The following is a 22617-nucleotide window of genomic DNA, read 5'->3' on the forward strand; positions in this document are numbered from 1 at the left end:
ATTCAAAGTGTATGAATGCTTTCTTTTTCAACAACTTACTTTTAATTTGATGCAAAAATCTATACTACATTGCCATAAGTGAATGTTTTAAATATTTTAATTTTGCATATTTATTGCACGGTATGAGTATTTCATATAACTTTAACGGTTTTTCCCAAGCAGCGCGATCGCGCTGTTCAGATTTTTATGTCGAGAAAACCCAGCACATTTTGAGCACTGTGGACAACTGACGGTGCGTTACGGAGTGCGTTTTAAAGCGCTTAGGTTTACTTACGCGAGTACATCAGACAGCTCCTTTAGGAGTAAATAGTATTTTTTACAATATGTAGAATTGTACTATAAAAATACAATAAAACATAACAAAATAAAAAAAAAAATAGTTTTTGTCAGCTTTTAAAAAAAATCGAAAAAACTTGAAATATTTATTTACAAAGAATTTAAATAGAGAGTAACAATTATAATTTGTAGAAGTGGTGTTTATCAAAACATACTGGATGAATTCCTTTTCTAAATCGCGCGAAAATTAAGTGTGATACACATACAAGCGCTATCGCGCCCCTTGGTGTTTCTCGACAATAAATCAACCAAGCGCTTCTTGGGTATTTTCGTGCATATATAGGGAAACCGCGATCGCGCTGCTTGTCTTTAAGTGTTTTTTCAATATCGTCTGGGACTCAAACGGTTAATGTAAGAGAAAACAAAGGCAGATAAATTGTAAATCAGATTATTTAATAATGCTATTTTATTTTCGTGTTCCAAACTTGTTTCAATCAATAATAAAGATAAATCTTAAATTAAAAAAGTAATTTACACATTGGTGGTACTTAATGTTTAAGTGGATCTTAAGCAAGTTGGGTAAACTTAAGTAATGGAAAAAGTTAATATTATACAATTATTAAAAATATATTAAGTTACAATTTTATATGTTAAATATATTTTAAACTCTCATTCTGTCTGAAAGAACTCTGACAATAGAACCAGAGCCCCCAATATTGAATGCTTTTTCATGCCACAACAATAGATGTCCACTTGAACCTTCTGATGGGTATTCAAAACCCCTGTAGATGTATTTCATTAAAATATCAATATCATCTTGTGACAGATTTCCAACAGCCTCTTCTATTTGTGCAGATTTTATGGCCAGCAAAACCTTTAAAGTGATAGCAAGAGCATTATCCTGTAAACAGAAAAATAGATATGGAATATTAATTAACAAATTGCAAAATTTACAAAACATAAAACAATTCCATTACATGTCTGAAAAAATAACTAACATAACTGCTTTGCCATTTTTTATTACTCTTTATTACAAGTATGTAGTTTGTATCAAAGTGATCTAAAACAATGAGAGTAAGGTACTATCAACCTACAGAGCACTTCTTTGTCTAAAGTTTTAATGATATTTTTCGTTAAATATTACATTATTTTCTTAAATACCCAAATTTACAAGCTAACATTCAAGCAACAATATAGAATTGTTTGTTTGTCTATACAAGAAATGTTTAAAAACAATAAAAATGTAATATGTAATACATACTTTTACTTGTTGGCTTGAAGATCCTAGTGGTGCATTACCAAGTACTAGCTTAAGTGCTTCTGTATATCTTCCTGTATTTATATGTAAGGCTAATTATATGGTTTGACTTATTAACATTTTTTTAAATTGTAGAAGTCAAGTATACATTATATAGGTTGTGCAATACCTGCATTATTATTATGGCAGTGTTTTCAATTTAAATCACCTAAATATAGATTTTTTTCGCTTAAGGTGTATAGAATCAAAAGCAGCTAAATCCACATAGTGTAAAATTTCACTTGATAATGGCAACCTAAGCATCACTAAACTTATGAACATTTCCATCAATTATTCAACACCTAAACCGCCTATATCTATCACAAATTCCATCCAAAAATTCATCTTAGAATAAAAATCAACTATATCTATGGTTGTAAAATGCTTTGTTATGTAAAAAAACTGCCGAAGTGAATTTAGCTTTTTGGTTCTATATGCCTTAAATATTTAATGGATTCAGGCGTTACATTGCGGAAGTCCATCCTAAATAAGAAAGGACCAATATCTTGGTGGCTAGATATTGGTCCTTTCTTATTTACTATATGCCTTACTTGAGGAAATATGGAAAAACAAATTATTTCTAAGAAAAATTACTTTGACCAACTTTGGAAAAAATCTTCAGTAAAATAATAATATTTCAGTAGTTATCAAGTTTAAAAATTTTCCTGATTGTGATAACCATATCTGTGAATACTTATATACATGAACATTCAAAAACAAAAACCTGTACATAAATATATATCAGAAATCTCAGGTGACTAACCTTTGACTCACTTAGACACATAATGATTTTTATTTTAAATTTAGACTGGTATGCAAGCAACGAGAATATATCTTATCGGTATCAAAAATATACAAAGTAATAACATTATGCTGTGGCAACTGTAAACATGAGAAAATACTTTAATAGTATATCAAAGAAGATTATTTCACATTTTTTCAGACTTTCAGTACTTCCATTCATTTACAAAAAGTAACTCATTAAATTAAATATTATGAAAAGGATATTGGTTAAGTAAACCGCAAATCTCCCCTTCATCAGGACCAGCAGGACCAGATGATTCAGCTTCATCTTCTCTAAAATTATCTTCATTGTATTGATCGATGTCTATTTTACGGAACGCTGAACTAGACGTATTCTTCGCCATATTTAATTAATTTTAATGAATAAAAACTAAACAATCCTTGATGATTTTCTAACGTTTTACTTGTTATTTGTCATAAATCCTTCTCTTGAATGGGATTAATTTATTGTTACTAAAACTAAGTTAACAATATCAGTGTTGCTATGTGTTCAGCATCATAGTGAGGTTGAGCATTTGGTAATAAGGAATACATAAAATGAATAAAAACTTAACATCTTTAAGCAAACACCTTATCAAAAAAACTAATATGAATAATCTTTCTTCGACTTAGATATGATGTTTCCTTTTGAGGAAATTGTTAATGTTTGTATTAGAAAATAAGTATACAGGTGAAGCATAAACAATAAGGCTTGGGCCGTATAATAAAAAAACTATGAATAGGAGTTATTTATTTTATGTTATATAAAACAAAATAGATTTGTAAAAAAGTTTTTATTTGATTACTAAAGTGTTAACAATTGTTATGAAGTGAGTTTAGCTATCAAAAAAGTCTTAAGGCTAATTTTAGTGAACGTGTCTATGGAATAGAATAAAACAACATGTACATGTGTATCGGGAGGAGGTATGTCCAAAATTATAGAACACAAAATGAAATATTTATACGCGTTTAGTTGTGAACTACCCGTACAAATATTTGTTCCTTAAAAATTAATCCAAATGCAATGACGACGACAGCACCGGCGGCGTTCGAATCCATTCATCTTCGTTTGAATTTGAATGCTTAAGATTAATTTAAAATAAATTATTGTGGCCGTAATGGCCAGCAACACGAAGCGTTCTTACCTGAACGCTACACATTCATTTTATTTTTGTTCAGTTATTGATTAATTCATAGTATCAAAAGTAGTTTAAGTATTAATACAGTTATCTTTAAAGAACAACAGGCAGATAATCTAGAACCCTTTCACCGGGAAGCCTCAACAATGAAAAGGAAAACATCTCTTCTTTATCACCAGAGAACAAAAACTGTTAGCCTACATTGCAGAGACTGCCAATACAATGTAAACTTAAAAGAAAAATAGAAACAAGCTGTTCACCAAGTGCTAAAAATTACATTTAGTAACAGGGAACCAGTGCCCCAAATAGATTTATGCGGAAAGGTCTAACTGATTAAAAACGCATAGACGTCAGCCAGGATGCTCGACCTAAAAAAATATACACAGCTACCAATAATCTTTTAATTGTCTCACAGTCCATTGATATCTACAAAGACCTAATAGGACACATACGAATCAACGGGCTCGTTGGTCATATTTTTACGCATACAAGAGAAAAAAAGATTTCAGAATCGAAGTACAAAATCTCCACCACACTACACCAAAATACCTTGAACTGGAAAAATTGGAAACCAATTCAGAAGAGAGTTCAAACCCTAAGGAAAGACACCTATCCTCTAGCTAATCAAAAAAATTCCTGTTTTTCTTTTCTGCAAACTTGGAAGAGGATTCATTTTGGAAGGTGACTTAAATGTCAAGAACAACTACTTCCAAACTCATTAACCTACCAGGTCCTCTCGGTCGCCGTCTTAGCATACCGCGTGTTCTGCAGTATCGAGGTGGACGCGGTCTTGGTCTAGCTCTTCACGGGGCACGGTTCTCCGAGTACCTTTACCGGTTTAAGCTCAGGGAGGATCCCTCTTGTTTCGGTGGACCGGGCGTGGACCAGACCGTGGTCCACCTAGTAGCCTACTGTCATGCATTTGGACAAGATCAATTCAATGCGGTTCAAATCAGAAGATGATATCAATAACACCAGTTTGAATATCTCTAGCTTTATTAAAAGACAGCAAGGTTAACCACAAGATTTTGATCGTAAATTAAAAGTTAAAAAAAAATTATGAAGACTAGTCAGAAGTGGTGTGGGCCACACCACTTCTGACATCTGAATCACACCGTGTGGCGCAGAATATATTGATACTGATATAGAGAACACGGTGAAATGGTGTAAGAGATGCTGTTAATTGCAAAATAACGCTACTAAAGTACCAGTGTACAGTTGTAAATACCTGAATCATAGAGACGAATTCCCATTGATTAAGCTGGAACATTCATTAAGCAATACTTTCTTATAGTAGTAGACGCTTTTAATAAACGGTTGGAAGTTATACTTACAAATTCTATTACAGCGACAGCAACTATCAATATTCTATAGAAGTTATATACTGAATTTGACTTACTAATTACTGAACTTTCTGAAAATGGAATTCAAGCAAAATTTACATCTTTCATCTATCTATAAATAGCAAAGCAGAAAAATATGTCCAAACTGTGAAATATAACTTTAAAGCTACGATGGATCATGAAGGGTTGGTAAAATACAAACTGTACAGATTTTTAATGATGTACAAGAAAACTACAAATAAGGATCATATATTGCATCATAGGATTGAGTCCAGGAGAAATGATGTTTAAGGGAAAATAGAGGACAGATATAAACTTAGTAAAAAAAAACCAAGAAATAAGAAATTATATTTTTTTTTCCATTTCTTATTTCGTTTTTTTTTTTCATAAAGACGTCATAGTTAACAAGGAGTTTTAAAGAGTCGCGAGAGTTCAAATAAGAATATATGACATTGACAAATAGAAATTTGAATGTATAATAAAGAGAAAAAAAATATATTGAGGTGGAAGTAGAACGCGTAATAGAACACATGCACGAGAGAACACTAAAATACCGGATATTTACCTGATGCGACTGACACACCTACAAGAAAATGTAGATACACAAAATCACCTTTAAAAAAAAGGTTGTTGCACCTAAACCTGCTGACCATGTAAGAAGAGAATTGATACTATGCACTCTAAACCCTCATTTTGATACACCATAACATATCTTACCAGTAACAATTTGAGGGACAATTAATCATACACAAGTCAAAATGGAACTATGTCAAAATAACAGAACTAAAACACCTCCAAACTGCTTGAACATTTGAATTAATAATGAGTTAAGCCATGCATGAGTTGAAGTATCACCCATATTGCGATAGAGATGGCCAATGTTCCGCAATAAGTAATATTTGTAACTTCTTGTGCTCTGATTAGCTGTAGCTATTAATATGATAATAAACCTACATACATATAGTATGTGGACTATTATTTATATACATAAATAAACAAGATATATTATTTCATTCTATTTATGTTTTTATAAGTAACTATATTATAAGTTAAAATTCATATAACTGAAAGACATCTGCCTATTAATTGTCACTGAACTATCTATAATTGACTGGTAGAATATCTGATGGCATTCATTCCAATATTACAAAAATAAAAAAGGGTTAATATATAAAGTAAAGATTCACTTAAAAAATAAGTGTGGCAAGAATAGTTTCAAACATTGGATGAATAATTAAAGAATAAATACAAGACATCAAAAATTGAACAAAGATTTTGTTTTTCTTTGATTTTTTGTTGTATTTTCCAATGTAACTAGTGATTTTTTCAGTTTTTCACCTAACACATACTTCTTCTCTTGTAATTTTGTTGTTGTAACCTTTCTTTTTTTAATATACCATTTTCTTTATTCATGCCATATTTCATCCATTGAGTAAATGTAGGACATCTTTGAACCTCTGAATTATTGACAATAGGTGATGTATCAGAAGCAGCGGTGGAAGCAGAAGTGCCATGAGTATCTGAAGAATAAATGTTTTCTTAAGAAATTATGAAGTCAATATTAGCTGTGAAGGGTTATTTTTTAATTTATACAAAAACTTGTTTGATTACCAATGTTATTAATTGAAATATTACTTCATCATGAAATTCTTATTACAAAATATCAACTAAATTAGATGAATTTAAACCACTTCTTAATTATTACCTGACTGAGTTTGAGGAACAACACCGTGAGGGTCATTTTTTACTATAATTATGTATAGTGCTTCAGGAGGTACTGCTTTGTTTTGTTCAGGATAATTGATCAAGGGAGAAAATTCTTGATTGGAATAATAACTATGATCATTAATCATATTGTCATTATTATTACCATTCACAGTAAAGGTTTGATCATATATCAAATTATTCACAGTCTGTTCTTGTCTTAAGTTTAAACTTTCCAACAACACTCCTTCATATGTGAATTCTTCTTCATGAAAACCTACATACAAATTATGAAAATTATATATAAACAAATAACAATATCCACATGCATATCTATTAAGTTTCAGTGTTATAAATATATTCATTTAAAATAAAATTGTTATCTGGCAAATGTTAAATCTATAATGTAGAAAATAATGATTTACCACATTTTTTACTAATGGCAAGCCAGTATTTGAACAAGCCTCTCACTTGTAAGTCCCTGGGCCAAGTCCGATTTAGCCAAGCCCTTTTAAATTCCTTCAGAACATTTTTTGATAAATTATTTTCAAAGGTTAATAGATGTGTTTGTCTATCTTCTGTTAATTCATCTGGTATTTTTTTCTTACTAAATATGGCTCTTCTGTGAGCCAAGTTTTGTGATTTCCTGATTAACATTTGAGGGTGCCGTTTTCGAAAGCCTTCATACCAATGTCGACTGGGTCGACTGTTAATAAATGGAGTTTCTTTTTTTGATAATTTCACATATTGTTGAACAGAATCTAAAAGCTCAGTTTTTGTTACTGGTAAACCATGCTGAGCTCTGAAAAAAATCCAGTCAACTATTTTTTGTTCTTCAGTATCAGAAAAAACAGTTGCTGGTCCCGGTTTTTGTTTGGATGTCTCAGGGTTTCTTTTTTTTCTAGAGAGAGTAGCTATGGGCACTCCATATGCCGTAGCAGCTTTTCTCAGTGATATACCTTTGTTGATAGCTTTCAAAGCGTTAGCTAAATCCTCATGAGAATAATTTATGCGCGTAACTTTTGTTTTTGAAACTTTTTTAAACAATTTGTCTAAAAGAACAGCCTTTTTTGAAGCCATGGAACTTTTTGTATCATTTTTCACACATTTAATTTTACTTTTCGTCATTGATTTACTTTTTTTACTTTTTATTATTGTTTTTGCCATTATAACGCAATTTGAAATTCTTATCTGAAATGTTTATAATCCAAATAACAATATTTAGAAGTTAGTTTTTGAATTTGACGGAATTTTTAAATCTGACTAGCTACTCAAATACAAATTTATAAAAATATTTACATTACGTACTTTACGTAAATTGATTTTTTATATGAAAAGATAATAACCATTAATTCTAAATCAAATTACTACTGTGTTGACATTAGTAAGTAGTTGTAAAAGTCACTGTCACTGTCACATAATTACGGATGATATAAAAAAATTACGTAAAAACACTGAGCGACATGGAACTATGAAGAACTATGTTCCTTTAATACTATTTACAATTCATTGTATCAATTACAGAACACCTATAATAAAGAAAAATTCGTTATCAAACTAATTAAAATTTATTATCAACAGATATATAACAACTCAAATTATTTAATTAGATATTTCAAGTATTTTAGAATCGTTGATATTATGTATCTCGAAAACTTGAAATTAATGCAATGACATAGGCTTTTGTTTAACTCCAAAAGTTCCTTCTTCGTTTAACTTAGCACGAGTATCCAACACTTTTGTTCTTTCACATAAATTATTTATTATTAATTAACTATATAGACTATTATAATAATAAAATATATTATTAATATAGTATTAACAATACTTAATATACTGTTGAAAGTACCATTATGTGGTATTAAAAATTATTTGGAGTTGTTTTCATTATCTATAATATGGACGTTGAACTTATTAGCAAAAGAAACTAAACTTCGTTTTGCATTATTGTTCCAAATGCCATTATTAAAATATTTTATGCCCAAGTTGATTATTTTATCGTATTGAAATATTAATAGCTTAGTTAATTCTAGGATTTTTCCAATTTTTTATTTTTCTAATACAAATCTTAAGAAATTTTATTTAAAAAAAATTAAAACCTTAACTATTTCTCAGGGCACGGGTGATTCTTTGAGTACCTACATAGGCTTAAACTTGTGGAGAGTCCCTCGTGTTCCTGTGACCCTAAGGTGGACCAGACCGTGGCGCACCAAACCACCGGTTGTCCAGTATTTGGCGCGCTAAGGGTAGTCTTGGTAGCAGGATAGGATCAGCGAGGATACCATTGCCTCGCTGGTGGAAATTCAAGGCAGCCGAACCTTTCTACAATACTACAGGAGGGTTATAGAAGTAAGTATAAAGAACAAATAAGCTAAAAAATGAATAGGCTAAGTATAATATAGGATAAAAAATGTATAGGAACAAATTATGATACATTAGAAAATATGTGATATGTGATAGTGTTAAGAAAATAAAAAGTAAGAAGTAAAAAAACACAGATTAAAATGTGTAAATTCTTTAATAAAGCAAGGAAGATAAAATAAACAAGTAAAAAAATACACTACCTGTAGTTATTTGTTGAGGGAAGGCGACGTAAGTGAGGCGAGCTATGAAAGGAATATAAAGAATGAAACGGAATGCACGAAATTGGGACGAACTAAAGAGAAATAAATGGATGAATAAGAAAATTTAATGAATAAATTATTATTGTTACTGTTATCTTTTGTACCCAGGACAGGGGAAGTACTTAAACCTGAACTAAAAAAATATTGTCCTCAAAGAAATGTTTTTTAAAATTTTAAATATTGTATTAATAGGCTTAACAATATTTTGTGAGCAGTTAAATCTGCACAAATAACGTACAACTTAGTTAATGTTAGGAAATAAAGGCTTCTGCAATTGTAATAACAACATTAATTATAATCTGTTAGTTAAAACATATAGTTTCTTACATATTCAACACATATTGTCTATGGGTTGCTCTTTTTGTGGACTTGGACGTGAATACTGTAAATAGATTGTATCCTTATTTATATTTTCGTTTCTATTCTTTAAATGTTATTTGTATTGAATTTTTTTGTTTAGGTGTAAGAGGAAGATATATTTCACATTATTCTAAATATAGTTATACTATTTTCTGATATAATATAGTTACAAAAATTGGTCATAATGACAATGGGCGATGAATTACCTGTTACCTCTTTAGTTTTGCCTGTTCTAATACGACCTGTGTTAACTCAGGTAAGACATTGATAAACTTGTATATTAAAACGTTCAACATTACGCGTAATAAATGTACCGAAAGGGCACACAACAAGTGTTTTATCACGATGTCGAAATCTCACAATGTATCGTAATATGAATTGCCTAACTTATGCTGCCTTCGAATGTCGATTATCTATAGCTTTCTTAACCTTATACTAATCATATCGTATTCAATGAAGTTATAGCAAAAGATTATTGTTGCGCAGTTTTTTTATACTAATTTACTTTATTCCGTTTTATGACATTATAGTTAGAAAAATATGATCTGGGTGCATCTCAAACATTACGCGCCGCTCTTACAAAGGCTGAGGCTGTGGTACCGGGACTTAATTATGATTTGGTGGCTGGAATAATGAGAAGAGCTGATATACCAGTCAACATGAACGAAAGTTTGCTCAGACTTCAAGGAACTCTCACTGAAATTGAATGTAAGAAGAAATCTTGTTTTTTTATTAGTTAAAACTTTAAATATATTTTATTTTGGTTAGATAGAAGAAATAATGATGATAAGTTAAAATATTTGCTTAAGAGGGTTAATTGGAAGTAAATATTTTATTCCAGGTGCTGACTTGAAATTAAATAGATCTGAAGAAGCTTTTCAGGAATTAAATAAGAAGTCAGCAGCTCTGAAGAAAATCTTGAGTAGAATTCCTGATGAAATTACTGACCGTAAAACTTTTTTAGAGACCATAAAGTGAGAATCTAAATTTACATATATATTATTTCTATATAATTTTTTTATCTTATAATTTTTATAGCTTATCGGTTTCGAGAAATAATGTTCTGTAGCTGCTAAAATTACTGATCTAATGAGATATATAGTATTGTATGTCTCAAGATTGCACAAAGGCTCCTGCATAATTTATAATTATCTAATACTGTGAAGTTACACACCATAAGGAATTTTTTATATAGAAACAGCTTAAAGTTTTTAATATGTCAACATTTTTATTAAGAAGAATTTAAGCAAAAGATTAAGATGGTTTTTGAAGTAAAGTTATTTTCATTTTGGTAAAGCTAATTGATATTTGTTATGTTATGTTTTAGAGAAATAGCATCCGCTATCAAAAAGCTGTTAGATGCTGTTAATGAGGTATCAACATATACCCCTGGACCAGGCAAGCAAGCATTAGAACAGAGAAAAAGAGAATTTGTAAAATATTCAAAGAGGTTTTCTAACACACTAAAGGAATACTTTAAGGAAGGACAGTTAGTATATGATTTGTATTAAGATTTCTTTGCTATATGTATATAGAATGTTTCTGAATTAAAATACAATGCTTAAGGCACATGTGTCATGCGTCATAATTCTTATAATTTGTTTAAAGCTTTATCTATGTTTAAATAAGATCTGATTAATACTTTTTAATTTAGTATTTACCAAGATTCTTTTCTAGCACAAAGGAACTGTCTAACCATCAACTTATTTTTATATACAATCCTTAGTAGTATGATGCCATCATGGATTACTAGTGGCTCTGTTTGTGGCTTGGGCTTTTTCTATATGGTGTTATGGTTCATGGGGTGCAAAATCATGTGATATATTAGGCAGTTATAGTTTGCCATCTTTGTTCTTAAGACAAGCTAAGCCAGTATTGTGCTGTGTGAGATGTTTTTTTTATTCATATGCCAAATTTTGTGTCATTATACAACTACTAACTACTAACAACAGGTAATATGTTTGAACTACAACTAATATATTTAAAAAAATATATTAACTTGGCTATATCTTTTAAATTATATAAATATATCGTATGAGATCTTTAATTTTATATATATTATGATGATGAATACTTGAGAAAGTGTGGAAACAAAATAAGAAAAGATAGAGAATGTGTTTTTGTGAATTACATTTCTTAATTTTTTTTCTGTATTAAAATTCTTATTTGTGTTATTGATTTCAGGGCTAATGCAGTCTTTGTGAGTGCACTGTATCTGATTCATCAAACTAATCAAATCTTATACACTGTCAAAAACAAGTCAGAGTAGTAGTGTATTAATTCCAAATTATGTTACTTTAAAAGTTGTTATGCAATATTAAATAATTTATCTTTGTTGTCTTTTCTTCAATAATTTCAATAACGAAATGGTTTTTAATACCAAATCCTAAAAGTAAACTATAATTGTTGTATTAAATACTATTAGTTTAGTATGAAGATTAAAGACTAAATATCTTCAAATTTATTTGAAAGTGTTATATTTATTTGAAAGATTCTTCTGTACAAGACATTTTTTTTCATAAAATAAAGATGTGTTTGTAGGTTCAAATATGTAAAATTTTTTTTTGGTTATAACTAAATTTTTCAATATTATATAATATGGACTATTCTTGTTTGTCTATAAAATTAATTTGTGGGTAATGTAGCTTATTTCACCCATGCATTCCTATATAGTTTTGGGTTTGGTGCCAGGTATGATGTATATAATAAATACTCAAGGGCGATCATTTCTTTACGGCTCGAATGGATTTTAAAAAGTAAATGGTAACTAAACCCGCAAGCGCGAGCAAAACGGTTTACATGGCCAATGAGTTAGCTCTCATTTTCACGATTTCGCTATAAAGCGATTCGCAAATTTCGGGAACCCTTTTAGAATACTGAATCCTATAACATGCTTTCGCTATAACGTGATGAGAAAACTACGAATTCTTGTACACACAACTCTATATTTGTACAGCCCCGGTGAGGCTTGCTGTCCTAAAGATACAGCGCATTTATGCAATTAATGTATATAAATCCTTAACTGTACTTGTTGCTAAAACTGCTTTATGTAGGCACGCACGATTCGATAGGCCTGATGCGTATTAGGTATCAGGGCATAAACCGGCACTTGAGACGGTCACCAACGGGGAGTGTTTAGTTATAAGAGTTTTCTGCGCGATGTTAACCTTTGACTAATTTATGACCGGATCAAGTGGCTAATGTATCTTTGGTAGCTACGTGCACGAAGTCACTTCCTAATTACTGGAAGAGGAACGCAGTTGTTTCTTTTATCATAGCCTGTGTCCTCCGTAGAAATCTAGGGTACGCCCAGTCAAACTTGGAATATCCAACTATTGCATGATAATTAGGCAACCCATACAATAGTTCTGGTTTAAGATGCATGTGTGTTTCCTCGAGAAGTAGGTTTTCTATGTGTTTTTACTTACGTTATTTAATTTCATCTCCGTGGCCTGAAAACAAAAATGTCTCACGTTGCTAGTCGGTAGTCTAAACTCGAGCCACGGTGTGTTAGTGAACCATTTTTTTATCATTAAGACATTAAGCTTCAACTTAAAGCAAAGTCAGATTGCGATAAAACAAAGTTCAAGAGGAAATTTATTTCTTTAGAAGTAAAGATAAAAATCTTAGATCGTTTATTGAAAGGAGAAAAAACGTGCCACAATCAGAGAAGCCTAATTTGAATGAAGCAACATTCAGGATCATCAAGAAAAATCAAAAAGAAACCGGAAGTGCAGTTACCGCAGGATCAGCTCGCAGGTTGAGCTCGCTCCAGATCGCCATTAATTGAGAACATGGTAAAGGTACTCAGCGTTTGGATTGATGATCGCTATCGGATCTGATGGGCTGATGAGGAAAATCCTCTGTCAACCCAGATTTTGTGGCGAGTAAAGGTTGGTTTGAAAAATTCAAAAAGTCTTACAATTTATAGCATTAGAATCCAACGGGAGTCTTCGTCGGCTGATCACGAAACCGTTAGGACGTATCAAGAAAAAATTCAAAACATAATCGAGCAAGAATACACAGCAGATATGCATTTTGGTGCCGACGAAACTGGGCTTATGTGGAAAAAAAAATGACAAGCAAAATCTTTACCTTGAAAAAAGTAAAATCTGCACCCGGACTTAAGGCCTCAGAAGATCGTCTAATGCTCCTTTTGTGCAGTAATGCAGTGGGGGACTTCATGACAACCCTTCCTTGTTTATAGACCTTTGAATCTTCGTGCACTGAAAGACCTAAATATAGACATCTTGCTGGTATACTGGAAAGCAAATCAAAAGATTGGGTAAAAAAAAATATTTAAAGTTTGGTTTCCAAATTGTTTTGTGCTAAGAGTTTGGCCTTCATTTTAGCCAAAAATTTTGAGCTTCAAGGTGTTTTTACTGTTAGATAATTCTCCAAGCCACCCACAAGATTTTACTCATCCCAACGTCAGAATAGTGGTCCTTCTACCCAACACTACTTCCTTGCTCCTACTATAGGATCAAGGTTTTATTTATACATTTAAAAAGTATTACACAAGTAGATCCTTACGATAACGTTAAGACGCACTCGATTCGCAATCAATTAGCGTAATGAAAGCTTGGAAGACATTTTCAACCAAGAACCTAATCGAAATCATCTTTGTCGCTGAAAGAAATAAAAACATCAAGTTTAAATGCGTGTTGTAGGAAGATATGACCATCTTCAGTTGAAGCAGAAAACATGCGTGAAACATCAGAGAATGAAATTGGTGCCATATTAGAAGTTGCTAAATCAATAGGAGGCGTAGATTTTGAGGATTTGGCCACTGAAGTCAGTAAAGATTTTGTAGAAGAAGTTATTGAAGCGGATTTGATGAAAATGGCATCTCTGGATGAAACGTTTTCAGGACGCTAGTTCTGGTGAAGATTGTGCAGTTCAGAATTTTACATTAAAAAATTACGAGAAGGCCTATGCTTAACCCTTTCATACCTGGCGTACACAAATGTACACATAAAATACAAAAAAATGTTTTGGTATTTATTTCGCTACAGGTGCAATTGAGAACGCTTGTGTTCATATGTCCACATTATAAACTTCTAAAATTGATACTACTAAAGCGATCTCTTAGCATTCTATGTGATTTTTTCGACATGTTTCGACCAGTGGCTGCCCAAAGTTAGAGCTGTGCAGATAATCTCGTCATTTTATTTCTAAAGAGTAGTAAATAGCTAAATTTATGCACTGCAAAAATATGAATTGATGTGTTATATTATTAAGGTCATACGTAATACATAATTTGTGTTTGTTATTATATTTTTGGATCAATTATCACAGTTTTTATATTTGTACACAAATGTACACATCAGGCGTAAATGACTACGGCATTTTACAAAGTTTGACCAATATTTGATGCTGTTAGGAATCGATGTTTAGAGTTACCGCTTGGAAAAAAACTTTACATTGACGAACACATAGTTCATTTCACTGGGAAACATGTTGCCGAGCAGTACATAAAAGGTAAACCTTTTCCGTGGGGGCTCAAAATATTTTTTTATGTGGTTAACATGGGCAAGCTATGATTTTCCTTTTTATCAAAGCTCTAGTCCAGAACTTGATAATAATTTGACAAAAAAAATTGGGTACGGTGCAGTTAAGTATTGTCTTTCATCTCACAAAGAGAATTAGAGAAAGCAAGGGCCACGAGCTGTCAACTACTTTTCGTCATATCATTTATTACAAATTATAAAACAAAAGGACATAATGGCTGCATGTACAGCTCAAGCGATGGATTGGCGCATCAATAGATTCGCCAATCCATCGCTACTAAGCGACAAAGAAATGAATAAAAAGCCTCGAGAATTTTCTCAGGAAGTTAGTAGTTATGTCAAAGATGTAACTGTAGTCAAGTGGCTGGGTAATAAGATTACCCATTTTGCTTCAAATTTTGTTGGTATTGGTAAAAAAGACTTAGTCAACAAGTGGTGTAAGAAAGTTAAGAAATTTATTGAAGTTGAAAGCCCGGAAGTGGTCAGGAAATACAATCATGCAATGGTGGGAGTTGACCTATTAGAACAAGGCATGAGCTACTACAGGACCTTCATAAAAAAATAATGGACTCTTCGCTTGATATTTCATGCTGATTTGGCTGTAGTGTAGGTGTGTAGGTACCGAGAGTACCAAATTGACAATACGTTGTTAAGCATACCTAAGAATATACAACATACGTTGCTTCACTTTCGTCGTCAGCTGGCTGAAAGTCTGGTGTTGAGGAATAAAGTTAACATCGGTAAAAGAGGACGGTCTAGTGGCAGTAGCCCATTACCGCAAATTATTCCAAGAAGACCAGGAGACGTTCGTCCTGTAGCGTGAGAAGGTGTTGGGCATTTCCCATGATGAGGGACTTGGGACACGGTGCAAAATGGTGGGATGCAAGGAAAGAACCAGGATTAAATGTATAAAATGCAAAGTTCACCTTTGTCTTACCAAAGATAAAAACTGTTTCTTAGCATTTTATACATAAACTTATGGAACATGCAACTTGAATGGGGAGAATGACTGATTTACCTATGTGCCAATTATTTACCTTTCTCAAAGTAGAAATCTATTTTTTGTAAATGATTATAAGTATTGTATTTTAGTACTTAGTTTCGTTAATTTTATAAAAATAATTAATATTTCCTAGTAAAAACATTTATAAATTTATCTCCCTTAACATTACTTAAGACGGATGTGCACATTTTGTACACAAAAAGAAAAACTATTTTTTCTGAAAAACCTGACAAACAGGATTTTTTTCAATTTTTCAATGTTTTCCTTAGTCATTTTACATCAATTTAGCTACAGAGTTTTATTTTTATATTCATTGGATACAAAAAAATTCAGGTCTGAAAGAGTTAACGGAAAATCTCGAGTCATTTATCTTGAATACACTACTACTTGTATACTTACACGGAAAGAAGCAGAAAATTCAAAAGGGAGTTGCAGAACAGTTTAGCTCTGGACCTAGTAAGAACAGTTAGCAAAGTTCGATTACAGATATTTATGGATTTTTTTAAGAGGGGAAACACCCAAAAATTTTAAATAGAGTATAAGTAAGAATTTCTAAAAGATGTGAAAGTGAAAGCGACATCTTTCCCATGAAAAACGTTCTCGGTTGATTATACTGGGCAGTGATGAAGAATAAATTCATTAAATTAAGGTTGTGATAAATTATTTTTTTTCTTTGTGTTTTACATACATTTGTATATTTAATTAAAAACTAAGTTTATGTTTAAGTATAAAATGTTGTTTTTAATAAGTTTTTGGAACACAACCCTTTGTACTAACTCTGGGTTTCATACAACACGGTTTCACACAACACGGGATTTTCTAGGAACTTAAGCAACCGTATTATAGAAGGGTTACCTCTGCATGTTCATGGACATTACATCTATAAAACTAAGTTTTGGGGCCGCCTAGTCTACAGTCCACTTGGTTTTGGCTCATCAGTGACCGTTTGACACGGGTGATGTAATGCTCATCATGTGTGGTTTGAGAGCATTAGCTCTTTAAAGTATTGGGATGATGAGACGAACCGTTGTTCAAAAGCACAACTACGTCCGACGCCTTTGTAAAAAGGCGTCGAACGTAGATGTGCTTTTGTATAGGATTGTATATAGTCTTGAGTAATTGTACCTTAAAAACCTATAATTTACCACAAGGTAAAAGACGAAACACCTACTAGCCTTGTCACTAAGTAAAATAGTGTCCAGTGTGTGTACTATTAACAAGCTGTGGCAACTGTTACTTGAAATTCTATGTGGATTATGGCTAATTTTGAACTATATCTATTTTTAGTAATGAACTTAAGTAACGATAAATCTACATATGTTTTTAGCTATCCTACCCAAAAAATTGTATGAAATAAAACTCTTCTCTCTCGACAATTACAAATGTGCTCCGAAGTTTGTTATATTTTTTATAAATTAAAGCCGTCGATTTTTCCATTTTCGATGAACCGACCACTTTTAATAAAGTTACTTATTATTTCGTAAATAAATTTTACAGTTTACATACTTAGTGTGTCTTTTTGTGTGAAGTGAATTTTTTTCGTGAATGTTATATGTAATAGGAATTTAATTTAATAAATTAAGACTTTTTTATTTACTTACCCACAGTCATTGTTTTTCAGAAATTTGATTTTCTATTAATATTATTGTAGTTAATTTGTTCATGGGAAAAAATGACCTAACCAGTTTTAGCAGTTTGATTAGATATCGGTTCCAGTGAAAAGAATCGTGAAATGAACGATTTCGTGAGCGCGTTGACGTGGGTCATGGGGCCTGCTTTGTGATTCGTCTCGTCGTGCGACAACGGACAATAGCTGGTCGTGCTTTTTGGCCTCGCTAAGTCGCGCCCGGTCTTGCCCGTGACACTTGACACGGGAACTCGCGGTCTACGACCTCACATTTTTCCACGTACAAGTTTTTTTTAACCTAACCTCGCGTATCCCCTCTTCTAATCTTAATGAGATTTTTTTATATGCCTAAGCCAAGTGAATACTATGTTCATTGATCCATGATGTTTCATCGATGAGTTTGTATTATGAGTATTTTGAGAGTACTCTTCCTATGTAAAATAATTATTAACGACCGATGTGTACACCAGGTTACGCTTTTCAATTCCTTGTACACGAATTATAAATACTAAATTTGTATTTAAATATTCACTTTCTACAATAGGAGGTCACACTTTCTTTCCGGATCAAATCAGAATAGTTCAGCGTATGACACCAAATCTTAACAATGAGTCCATCATGTGGATCAGTTAAAATATTCATAGCCTTAAAGCGGAGGTGTAATCGATTTTAACTTGAACTTTGATTAGACAAGTCGTAGTCACAGATGAAAGTGTCTGATATATACACCTTTATAGAATAAAGCCACACGTATGGTAAATAAATATGAACTTTAATTAATATCACTTATTTGTTTTACTGTTGGTAATAATGGTAATGGTGTTATTGGTAATGTTAAATGGTAAATAAAGTTTTTTGGGAAGGAAAGTTCTTTTTGCCCGTTGGCATTTAAATTTTGGCTAGGTTTGCAGTGGCAGAGCGCCTCGATTCCTAAACTTGAGGGTTTCCTCTAGATCCGTTGTTACATTATTTTACATATATTGCCTGGTTTATTAAACCACTAGACTTACTAAGCTTACTTCAGCAGACGCTTCACGTTGTACGAGGGATCTCAGCTACGAGAAAGGTCAGTGTGATTCATCTGATAGTAAATACAATATCTAAAACCTTTGGTAAATATTTTGTTGTAATACATGACGGATAGTTTTTAATAAACATTACAGTAATTCTAATAAAAAGTAAAGATTAAAATCTTACGCTCATGGTTGTTGAAAAGATTTTAAATGTCTAATACACAAAGCTATTTAAATTCCAAGTTATATAAATAAATATTAGAATGTTTTTTTTTTAAATTTGAAGTATATCGGTTAATATTAGTTATTCAGAAAGCTCCGTATGTGAACGTCCATATCGCAACGGTATTGAATTTTGCAATAACAAATATAATATTAACACACAAGTTTAACTGATGAATTGAATCCGATATGTGACAAATCTTTCATACTTTAAATGTAAATGAATGAAAATGTAAGGGAATCACAAATTCAAATGAGTAGGACGGTTGCCTGATGATGAATTTAGATGGTGATCAAAATACGAATTCGCGATGTCCTTACACGGTTGAAATCCCGTGAGTCCGTACTAATTGATTTGCAACTACTTTTATTGTGCGAAAGTCAAAGAATGGAACAACCTACCGACGTCGTTGTTTCCAGGAAGCTATGACTACGGAGTCTTCAAATGAAGAGTGAATAGGTAACCTTCTAAACAAGCATATATCATCATCTATAAGCATTAAAATTTATTGGCAATCTCGTGGCGCCTGTCTTAGCTGTCAAGCAGTAGTGCGTAAACGCTTATTTACGTTGTAAAGGCGTCGTAGCTAATTAAATTAATATATATCATGAGACAAACCATTTCACTTCTCAGGGTACGAGCCCAACCATCATATTTTTTTGTTATCTTTATTTATGTGTTGTTATTCATTAGCTAGTGCCATGTTTTGCCTAGCTAATGTGTTTGGTAAATGGAGGTAAAATACCTCAAGCAAAAAATTGTATATCATAGATAGTATTTATCATATACGATATTTTGCTAAAAAGTTTCTACGAGCAGTAATACGAGCCGGTAGATGCGGCTTTAGTAGGCTAGGTGGATTGACGATATATTTAAAGGATCGCTGGAAGAAGTTTAGGAGAGGTCTACGCCTCGCAGTGGGCGTCTATCTGTTGTTGATTTGATTTCCAGATGAAACAAACAATGTATTAAAAGGGATATTACCAAATTTTCAAAACAAAATAATTTTAGCAAAAGACCCTGCCGACAATGTTTAATGTACTTTCTGCATATTTCCTATAACTTTGTGACGCACTTTATGTTAAAAAATATTCTTTTTGCAATTTTTTTCTCAATAATAATTGTCAATTATTTGTGGCAATAAAACATAAAGGTGCTTGTAACTTAAAATAAACCAATTATCTTCATCAATATTAAATAACTATCAGACCCATAATTTATGTTATAAAGATAATAATAAGAAATATATCTTTAAAGTTAGTTCAAATAAATTATAGATGTACTTCATGTGACAGATTAGTGATTTTTATATTCTGTAGCGTTATTCACCGACGATCGATCGTCTTACAGTAGTACCATTTGTAACCATTTGCAGATTAGCATAGTAGACTACAGAAAAAGCTATTTGTTGATGCAACACATTTCAGATGTATGGGCCAGGAGCATCCTATAATTGCTGCACATCAATCTCGTTCCTGCTTGCAAAACAAAGCATTTGTTATTGGAAATATTATCATTCGATAACTGAAACTGCGATCGTGATTTATACAGGCCATTCAAATTGTAACATTATACAGATCGACATGCATAAAAGTTTAACGATGGATTATGCTTCATGCAGTCCCAGTAGATCTTGAATGTGATAAATCAGAAAAATAATTGTTTCAATCGATTTAAATTTCTTAAATTGTGCGTGTACACAAGATAATTAACTATTAGCAAAGTATAGAGTGAATAGTTACTATGTATAAAAGCTTCAAAGGGTGAATTTATAGCTCAATAGTTAGCAAAAAGCGCTTCTTCGCTTATTTCTAAGCACCCAGTTTGAAATGAGCGCTCTAAAATATTTTCCCGGTTTATTTTTCCTATTGGATGCGACAGACTAATAACTTCTGTAGTACAAAATTAGAAAGAATACCAAACAATAATTATTTTTAGTATATAGTAATCTGAACTTAAAAAAATATTTTTCTTTCATCATTATTATTACTTTATATATTATTTCTTAATCATTGATTTTTGCACAGGGCGTACGATACTTTTATTGAAAGCAAATGAGCTATACATTCACCTTCCTAAACTATTACACTTATAACCAATTACCCTAAGTAGCATCCATATTAAACCAAAAAAATAAATAAATAATGGCCATGAGTTTATATTAAGTTATTTAAAAATAACCAATTGATATATTTAATCAACAATAGTAATTAAAACAATATTTGGGCATTTTATTTTTTGTTTTACCAGATGTATGTAAGTTCCCACACGCGTACACGTAATTCATCGCCTAGATATCAGATCTTGTAACAAAAAGTGACGAAGATCCAGATAAAATATTGATAGACATTGTTGGCAGTTACATATATTACCTTAAATGTTTTCAGAGTTGATAAATTTCCATGTTTCAGCAGACAGATGTGTGGATGAAAAGTTTGACGATATGGCAACCGCCTCTAATGCGATGCGTAATGAAATATTAATGAAGCATCTGCTGGCGTGGTGGCGAGTTGGGCCGGCGGGTACACGAGGGGGCGTGAGGAGCGCGGGCGCATATGCAATGGCGTCTCACGACGGTCATCACTAAGTAAATCTATGCTAATAGCGCACACGCTGCATAATACGCTGTTTTGACGGGTCAAGTGTCTGTTTGTTGTATCACAATTTATTACCGATAGAATAGAGGTGATCATTCAAGTTTTACCATCTAACAACTTGTGTCAGCACGCTTAAGTACATTCAAAAATGAAAAATATACCTGGTCTCAGCAAAAGAAACACGAATTTGTCTCGTATGAATTTGATTTAGAGAAAATCATTCCTTACAAACAATATGCAATGATTACTTTATGGGAAAATATGTATTAGCGGTGGATGGAAAATATATCAAATACCTAAATATTTCGTAGGAACAGAAGTAAAAAATGATTTACATGTATAAATACTGTATGTTATGTGTATTAGATAGAATAAAATAGTTTGTTTTGTATAATGTAGGAAAGGATACAGAATAAAAAAATTAATATTATATAATATTAGCATAAATTTCATCACAAGTTTGTTTAAATAATAATTGTGAATATATATTTTACTAATAAGATTTTTAAAATGTTAGATGTAGGATATTTAGATAATATATGAAGTAACAAATAATACATACTACAATTTCATATTATATCAAATAGCATTTTAGAGTAAACATTAAATATAAATATAAGATAAATAGACAATAAGAAAATACAAAATACAAGTAGTATGTTATAAAAATTGTTATGGGAAAAAAATTAAAAAAAATAATAAGTAGATATGAATCAATATGCAAATAATAAAGAAAACCTTTAAATTAAAGATACCGTAAAAAATTTATTTACCCCTAGATTAAGGTCTCAGGTCAGTTAACTAATTGCTTAAAGAAGAATTAAAAATAGAGTGAAAACTCTAGTTTTTATTTCTTCTTTATATCTATTATCGATTTTATCGAATTTCGGGACCAGGGATATTTTTTGTTTCAAGTATATCATTTATCTATGCCCAAACTTTACATTTCATTTGCGCAACTGTACTACGTTTATAATGAATTATATTTCTGAATATCTTTCTATGTTAAAATTTCTTCAAGATAATTAAATAAAATAATGCTTTAAATATGTTTTATTTGCGAATCTCTTGTAGAAAATAAGTTACTGATCGAACAAAATACTCGATCGAGTGAATGA

The 22617-nt window shown here is 31.6% G+C and overlaps 3 protein-coding genes across 4 annotated transcripts; 1 reads left to right on the forward strand and 2 right to left on the reverse strand.

Moving 5' to 3' along the window:
- Window positions 1-700: 700 nt before the first annotated feature.
- Window positions 701-2847, reverse strand: Arpc5 (Actin-related protein 2/3 complex, subunit 5). The gene is made up of 3 exons (XM_068765277.1): window positions 2581-2847; window positions 1538-1609; window positions 701-1177 (listed from the first exon to the last, which is right to left on the reverse strand). The coding sequence occupies exons 1-3, from the start codon at window positions 2719-2721 to the stop codon at window positions 938-940; spliced, it is 453 nt and encodes a 150-aa protein (XP_068621378.1). The 5' UTR covers window positions 2722-2847; the 3' UTR covers window positions 701-937.
- A 3285-nt stretch (window positions 2848-6132) lies between these two features.
- LOC137922022 (uncharacterized) lies at window positions 6133-7917 on the reverse strand. Of its 2 annotated transcripts, none has more exons than XM_068764853.1 (4): window positions 7851-7917; window positions 6971-7733; window positions 6544-6819; window positions 6133-6358 (listed from the first exon to the last, which is right to left on the reverse strand). In XM_068764853.1, the coding sequence occupies exons 2-4, from the start codon at window positions 7707-7709 to the stop codon at window positions 6177-6179; spliced, it is 1197 nt and encodes a 398-aa protein (XP_068620954.1). In that variant the 5' UTR covers window positions 7710-7733; window positions 7851-7917; the 3' UTR covers window positions 6133-6176. The 2 variants fall into 2 exon arrangements, with proteins under 2 accessions (XP_068620954.1, XP_068620953.1); XM_068764852.1 differs by having other exon boundaries at window positions 6968-7733.
- Window positions 7918-9501: 1584 nt separating this feature from the next.
- On the forward strand, window positions 9502-11996 carry Ccm3 (programmed cell death protein 10 Ccm3). The gene is made up of 6 exons (XM_068765260.1): window positions 9502-9550; window positions 9627-9782; window positions 10057-10234; window positions 10368-10500; window positions 10854-11015; window positions 11711-11996. Exons 2-6 carry the CDS (start codon window positions 9711-9713, stop codon window positions 11793-11795), a joined length of 630 nt encoding a protein of 209 aa, XP_068621361.1. The 5' UTR covers window positions 9502-9550; window positions 9627-9710; the 3' UTR covers window positions 11796-11996.
- Window positions 11997-22617: the final 10621 nt, after the last annotated feature.

The sequence above is a fragment of the Battus philenor genome, unplaced genomic scaffold (genome assembly GCF_028537555.1).
Source record: "Battus philenor isolate CCGP_79_NKW_IND1 unplaced genomic scaffold, ilBatPhil1.0.hap1 SCAF_2, whole genome shotgun sequence".
Lineage (NCBI taxonomy): Eukaryota > Metazoa > Arthropoda > Insecta > Lepidoptera > Papilionidae > Battus > Battus philenor.